The 8,410-nt window shown below is 32.0% G+C and overlaps 1 protein-coding gene across 1 annotated transcript in view; it reads left to right on the top strand.

Annotated features, from left to right (window-relative positions):
* Window positions 1-7,977, top strand: part of hig (locomotion-related protein hikaru genki) — a 52,021-nt gene extending 44,044 nt beyond the window's left edge. The window contains exons 8-9 of the mRNA XM_011497231.1: window positions 4,104-4,310; window positions 7,339-7,977. Coding sequence (XP_011495533.1) covers window positions 4,104-4,310; window positions 7,339-7,544 — 413 coding nt within the window. The 3' untranslated portion in view covers window positions 7,545-7,977. The remainder of the gene's footprint in view (window positions 1-4,103; window positions 4,311-7,338) is intronic.
* Window positions 7,978-8,410: the final 433 nt, after the last annotated feature.

The raw sequence follows: 8,410 nt of genomic DNA on the forward strand, positions 1-8,410 counted from the left end.
ATTCTTAACCACACAAATGGAAGATAACTAACTGAAACGTATATTATGACATGCGTACATAAACATATGCAATACATTTGCCGTACGAAATGCACAAGTATGAGAAAGTCTTTCAGACCATTAATCGTATAATGTACAACAGCGGATTCTGATAAGCTGTAAGACTTTATTCCTATGATTCAAAATAATATCATGAATTTATAAGTTTCAATAAGGTTTTTCAATCCATTTTAGTATTCCTATAGCAGTTTGAATTATAATGTAATTATAGGTAATAATAAAAATCTTGAACGAGATACGGATAGGCACGAGATACAATAGTCCCTATTGAAGATGGAAGATCCTTGAAATCCTCCCTCTAGACGATAATACTTAAATGTAACAAAAACTTTTTTAAATTAACAAAAACATACCTCTTTATAGCTCTTTTGTATCATCCATAAGCTAAATCCAGGATAAAGCTTGAAAAATGGCGTAAACAGCTTAATCAGTCTTACAGGAGTTAAACTATAAGATTTAAGTTGAAATTTTCAGCCAACTGATCCACACCCTTGTAAGATTTTAAATTGCTACGTCGAAAGTAACTTATGTCGCTGTAGAGCAGCAGCAAGAAAATTTTAAATGTATAAAATTAAGTCACTGAGATGTGATGAGCTGTAGTTTCTTAGTCGAATAAGTAAATTGTCGTGCTTCTCGGTGACCTGAAAACTTTAAACGGGAGAAAGAAAACAAAATTTTCTCACCCACGGTCGAGAAATTGCGGAAAAGCAGATTTCAACATTTGTACAGCTCAATATAGCTTCACCCCTTGAAACTTATAGCCATGCTAGAACTAATCAACAATGTTTGAGTTATGCGCACAAAATAACGATTATCAAATGAAAATTATAAAGAAACATGATTTACGTAGTATTGATATATTCGAGGGAGGAAAAAAAAGATTATTGCATGGACTATCGATAACATGAAAATAAAGTGAAATATCATGGAGGAAATATTTATCTAAATATCTGCAATAACACTGGAGTTTCATTTTGTGTGTTGTATATGCAGGATTACGTCGTACATTATGAAATTTGATAAGTATGAGAAAACGAAATTTCCTGTTAATAAAGGCATAGTATATGAAAAGAAAATGTGTCTGGAGAAAAGAAGATCACATTGCTAAAATAAGGAAAATTAAGTGAGAAGGAAAAAAACCAAACAATACTAACTAAAAAGAAATATTGAAATTCATAACTCTGCGTCAATTTGAATTCTTCTGTATATGTTGATTTATTAATGTGAAAAAGCATTTTTATATTCAAAAAGTAGAAACAAGTCGATAAGGCTGTTCGCCTCTACATGCTCTAGTGAAAAATCTAATTTCGTACTTGACCGATTTTTCTATACACTTTCATTAAATTAAGTCTACTTTATCACCATTAAAATCATTAGTTCCACGCATTAGTGTTCGTAAATCCAACGATTGAAGTTGGTAAATACAGGTATTTTTTTTTTTTTTTTTAAAGGAAAATTACATTGAAAATCTCGTATTTCGGAACAACATCGTGCAAATTACAAGACTACTACTTAGCATATATTTTATTGACAGGTTGTTAATTAAAAGTTTTTAATTTTTACGACTAGCGTTAGTAATAGAAGTAATGATCCTAATAATAGAATGCAATTAATAGGGGAAAAATAAAAAAGCTTTTCGATTTATTTCTACATTTGTCAAATAAATTTATTCCTTGTTTTCTTCGTTCTCTCGCTGTAAAAGTAATAAAACGAAGACAGAAATTTCATTCGCTTCTTCCCTTGCATTTAATTGCGCTGAGAACATTATATCTTCTCTAGCTATTATGCAACGAAGTGAAAACACCTAAGCTGCGACAAACTTACATTCGCATTCTTTTCGCCTTATTCAATAAATTCCAAAATGTATACGCTTAATGTTCACTTCATTTAACAACGCGAATGTGGAGGTCTCGTTTCAGTGAAAAAATTGGTATTTTTCGATTTACGTTGGACTTTTCGCTATGATGTCATATTTTATTTTAAGGATTTTCAAAGACAGCATATAAAGCAATAAAAATCAGATTTTTTTTTTAATTTAAATTTATTACGACTATTTATAGGAAAAGTCAAAATTTTTTTACAGTTTTTTAAAATTTCAAATATTATCACAGCATGTTATAGAGATAGCTTTTTCAATAATTATGAATGAAACAGTTGCATCTCGTTCTTCAAAAAATCTATTCTCTATATCTCTAACCAATTTACTCTTCTCCTATAGTTAGATTTATTTTTATTTTAAGTAACTCTATCAAAATATTTTTTCGACAAATCAATAAAAATCGATAATAAAGTATATAAGTTAAGCTTTGGGAATAAAAGATTTACGATAAGTAATATATCAATAAATAATGCAAAAAAAACAATTTTTATTTCTTGCTTATTATTATTAAATACATTTATTTTGTGGATTAAAAAAATCAGATAATAATTATCATTGCGATACAAAAAGTAATTGTTAATTTACAGCCGACGTTTGGATTATAAAAATGGAAAATATTAGGTAAATTACCGGCATGAAGACATAAAATATAAAATGGCAAGGTGAAATGGGGAAAAAATGGCGAAGAACAATATTTTCATAATATTAACTAAATATAATTTTGTTAGATAATTAAATTACAATGCGCTGTCAATGTAGAAAAACCGTCCGAATATAAAAAGTCCGAATACACTCATAAAAATAGGTTCCCCGAGAAAATAAAAAGTCAATTTCTTAATTCAAGCAGGCATAACTTTATACATGGAAATATTTTTAGCAACGCACAATACCATCTTATGCTTTGAAATAAAAGAATGCTTTCAGCGGATCATGCGGTATGTTTGTGTGCGTATATAACTCTAGCAATCCTTTAACTGGAAGCTTTTCTCGAAAACTTTCAGCCGCCTCTTCACTTACGCTTCTTATTTACCGTTTCCCCACAAACCTACCACGCCGTCCTCTAAGTTTTCTCTCTCTCTCTCTCTCTCTCTGTCTCTCTCTCCGTCTTATTTACTCTTTTACATCCACCTTTTCTGTCTCTCATTCACATTTCCCACTTGCTTCTGTATTTTGTAAGTTTTCGAGACTCTTTTCTCCTTTCACCTTCCTCCTTACATTCATCTTCTATTCTCAATTTTCTTTTTACTCTTTTTTCCCTTCTTTTGACCCTATTTTACCAATTCTTTTATACTTCATTCTACCCCTTTTCTTTACACTTTCTTCCTTTGAAAATGCGCGGCTTTTCATGGGAAAGTTGACACCCGAATTGCATTCTTCTCATAACTAAGAAAATTTTCAAAAGTAAGACGATGCTACATTGTGTACTAATATATGTGAATGTAAATGTAGCGAGCAACTTTTACCAGCCTATTATGAAAAAACAAAGAAAATATATGAATTGAGGAAAATATGAAGAAAAAAAAAACAATAATAATAATAAAGTTGCACGATGACTTGCCAATTGGTAGCATTTTACTTCCTTTATTTTACATATGCTAATAATCATAATAATAATGGCGGTAACAGTAGCAGTAGCAGAAATGGTAGTGGTGACAATGGTATTAGTAGTATTAGTAGTATTAGTAGTAGTAGTAGTAGTAGTAGTAGTAGTAGTAGTAGTAGTAGTAGTTGTAGTAGTGGAAGATTGTCTAACACCATTATTGAAATTTAATTATCATTTTAAAAGGACGATAAGACTGGAATAAACATTTGACTTTATCAAGACGACATGTATTTTAATGAGTGAGATGGCATTTCACATTTTCTTCTTAGAAAGCTTAGACTAAATAAAGAGTAATGAAAAACAACACAAAAAAGAAAATATAAAGAAAATATTAGCATAAACAAATTATAGCATAAGCTATTTCAATTTTCTTCACGATATTCAAATTGTAAAGTAGTTAAGGTGATTTAGGCTCGGATGAGATTGAATTATAAAATAATAGGCTAATATTAATTTTACTTCCTCGCAAGTAGGACGTAGAGGAGGTCGTCTCAGGACGATAAGGGCAATAAGTGAGAATATTAAGATATAAAAGAATAATGAAAAATTGGCTTGTTTTAGAGATTACCTGCGCGACGCCATCGATGCCGACAAACGGGCGTATCCTCGAACACGAGCATCGCCAAGAGTATCCGAGCAGGCGGCGGGACCGGACGCACCGAGTGGGAGCTCTCGTGCGCTTCTCTTGCCTTCCAGGTCACCAGCTCATCGGCCAGGCTTCCATTATCTGCACGGAGAATGGCACGTGGTCGCATCAATCGCCTGTTTGTAAGTTTTATCTTCGGGCTAACTCGATTAATGTGTTGGATAGATAATTTTTTTTAAAGATTCATTCCCCGAGGAGTGAATAACAACTCGCCGCTCTCAACTTTCTACTCTAATTTCTACCGCGAAATTCCCCTTATATGGACATTCTTTATTATGCGTATTCAGTATCATTATTGTTTTGTTAAATGAGAATGAAATGGGAGAGCGGATCATTCAGTACTTTCATTTCTGGTTAAGATTTTTAAATTTTCAAGGATTTCTTGATTGACTGGTACGGCCATTTGTAATTTAACTCTTTCTCGTCTATCTGTATGAAATACCATCCATATCGGTGTGACTGTATCCATTTACAGTTTTGTTGATTTTAACTTTTTCACTAGGCTTATTGGCTTATATTATAAAGTAAAAATAAAGTATTGAATGAACTTGATTTTCATTATACGATTAGTAGTAAAGTAATGATTATTATTAATATGACTTGCAGCGATGATTGGTTACTTTACTCCAATTATATCATGTCATCGCATCGTGTTTCATAGGTGAAACGTCAAAAAGTACAAACACGTTCGCAACTTCATTCTGAGCGGCGTTCGTTCCATAATATCTGGAGGGAAATGATGAAATTGATTAAATCTATTAAAAGAATATTTCGAGATACCATCTCAAAAACTTTGTTTCGCCCCTAAAACTCGTATAACGCAACATTTTTGTACCAGAATAAAATCAATTTACAAGACAAGGGAATACCATCATTCTTGTCTTGTTCTTGTTCTTTACACGAAATGGATAATCACGATGGAGTCGTAACTGTTGAAGCGGAAGAAACCACGAAAGCAATATCCGTTCCAACATCCAACTCTACCTTTACGAGTTCATTCATTTTCCGTCCCTCTGTCCACTACTTTCGAATCCCTTCTATGATTCACGTGTGCTTGTAACACATCTAAACCCTTCCGTTCAATGTTATCATATAGTTTTATACAAGTGTGCAGATAGACTGACTAAGACTATAAAATTTGGATACGATCAACGCACACATATATCACTTCTCTTAGTCGTCCTTCTCTCCCAAGCCTGTTCTCACTATATTTCAATCGATATATCTCTCTCTCTTTCTCTCTCTCTCTCTCTCTCTCTCTCTCTCTCTCTCTCTCTCTGTCTATCTATCTATCCATCTATCTATCTATGTCTCGTTCTTACTTCCTTTGGACTTGCCCAATAATTGCTTTGTCGGGCAGGCATTTCGAAAGTTATTTACTCGAGTAAACGTAATTTCAATTTATCACTCGACATAAATAAAATAATGAATGTACAAAACTCTTATTTTTATAATTAATTAATTATAAACAAAATAATGTCTGCAGTTAAGTAATCCGTTGATGTAATATGTTTTCGAATAATAGGGGCCAAAATTATTTCTGCCTGTAATAAATTAATTGTAATGATGAAAGGAACAACTTTAAAATATAAATATGTACTTTATGTTTCTTAATAATTAAAAAGTTTGTAAGCTAATAAACTACATTTCGAAAATTTAAATATTAATAAACTTTTATAATTTGTACGGTATGGCATAAGGATAGAACATATAAATAATATGTCTAATTTGGATTTATTTTATCTAATATCAATATCAATTGAGCTAATAGAAATTTTAGAATTTTACGGTTGAATTACTTCTTATAATACATTACATTACATTACAATTACATTTCTTATAATATTATATTAAAAGTATAAAATATTTACAGTTTCTGTTTATATAAATACATCATAAAGAGCATCCATAAATATCATATATATTTAACATTATAAGATAGATATGGAGTTTAAATCAATATTTTCATTTGCAATTTAAGAATAAAATATTAAGAAAAATATTGAAATTTTCATAAATTACTACAATTTAAATTCTTTACTGAAAATAATACGTTAATATCACCTGGAATGCTCTTTTTTTTTAAAAAATAAAAAAGTCAGTCGTGTTTTTCGTTGAATAATATTTTTTAAATAATCAACACATGCACTCGCAATATTCCTATTATAAAACATAGATCGAGAGATCAATTTACATATTTATACTGTAAATATTTTACACTGAGTATCGCTATAATTCAATACTTACTTGACGCAGTTTAATTTTAAATTAGTCTCATGTCACGAGGTAACAAGATGCTCTTACCTTTGCACGATTAACGTTTGTCAGTACATTGTATTGCCATATTACTACTACTACTATTTATTAAATATAAATTAATTTTATTCATTAAAATGATTAATAAATTTAGTGATACCACGAGTATGAGAATGATATCATAAATTAATCATGATTCCTAAGCGAATAATTTAATTTGCAGATTATACAATTAATTCTACAATATTATTGACTTCTTGATTTTATTACTTTACCTTATCGCTGTACAGTGGTATGCCAATTTTAAATAAAAAAATACGCTCAAAGTATTCACACTCTATATTTTTATTTTTATTTTTAATATTTATATTTTAGATTTTTATACTTTATAACGAGAATAAAATTTCGTAAGTAATTAATTAAAAAGTTTCGATTCTACTAATTAATCTATTCCTATTAATTTTCATTTAATTTCAAGTAATTTATTTATACAAATATTCAAACACAATACACTGATTGAAATCATTTTCCAAGTAATATTTTATTTAGCGTTTTTTTCTAATTGGAACGACATCGTCCTCTTAATAAAAACTGTAAAATACAAATTAATCCTTGATTTTCAAGCGAATAAAAAATATTTTCAAACTTAATTTCATCAATATGTAATTTCTTAATTCGAAATATCTACAAATACGTGTAGAAATGAAAATGCAGACTTTTATAATCGTATAGAAAAAAAAAAAAAAAAGAAAACAAGAAGTTAAAAACTACATTGCGCTATCTAATATACCGATCTAAAGTCCACACTGCATCCATTAATCTATATTTATCCTTCTATTCTTTATTTACTATAACACGTAAATCATAAAGTGATGTCGATTGCTTTGTTCGCAGGTGAAGTAAGATGTCCATATCCTGGCGATCCGCTCCACGGTCGTATAGCTCCATTAAAGTTTTGGTATAAATCTGGCGATACGATACAGGTGACCTGCTCCCCTGGCTACGTAACCCCCCTTGAACCCGTTCGGAAGCCTACCTGCCGAGAAAATGGTACTTGGAGCGGTCCACCACCTCCTTGTCGGTCCTACAAGGATGTATGATAAATCATCGTTGCAATGAACGGGACGATACGGCAAGGGGAAATATAATAAAAGTAAAGTGATTCATGGCACCGGTTTGATACCGTACGAACAATAAATAAAAGACAGTCGAAAATCAAACCGGACAGGAGAGAAGAATAAAGAAAACGAGATAGACGAAAGAGACGAAAGGAGCGAAGCCGCGAGACTACGGCGAGCCATAGCGTTCAGGCTTCGCGGTTTTCGTAAGACGTGACCTGCTTCAACAACTCTTCAACAGCTAGAAAAATACCAAAGGGTGGAGAATAAGAGAGACGTGCTCTCTCGCTTGTCCGAACTCGACGCGTCCAAACAAAATTACCGGAGTCTCTGCCAAACGAACCACCCAAGTTTTTTCTATTCTTCAGCCTAGCTCTCACCCCCACCACCCCTCACCCTCTGTCTGTCTGTCTGTCTGTCTGTCTGTCTGTCTGTCTGTCTGTCTGTCTGTCTGTCTGTCTGTCTGTCTGTCTGTCTGTCTGCACCTATCTACCTATCTACCTACCTAACTATCTACCTATCTACCTACCTATCTATCTATCAATCCCACCCACATGCTCAAACACACGCATACACGCACGCACGCGTGCACGCGTGCACTCATACACGCACACATCAACCCACGACGTCACACGTGCACGATTACGCACGTACTCTTTCACCGTCTATTTTATTATACGTATATGTATATAAACTTACGTATACGTCACTTTTACATATGTATGAAGGCCTTCTTTGTTATTTTGTGTTGTTTCGACTTTCACTTTGATCATTTTTTCGACGTTAAATGTAAATAAGAGCCCGTAGATCACAAATATTTTCGGTACTATAAACGGTCGTAGCGCGTT

The sequence above is a fragment of the Ceratosolen solmsi genome, unplaced genomic scaffold (genome assembly GCF_000503995.2).
Source record: "Ceratosolen solmsi marchali unplaced genomic scaffold, CerSol_1.0 scaffold13, whole genome shotgun sequence".
Classification (NCBI taxonomy): Eukaryota; Metazoa; Arthropoda; class Insecta; order Hymenoptera; family Agaonidae; genus Ceratosolen; species Ceratosolen solmsi.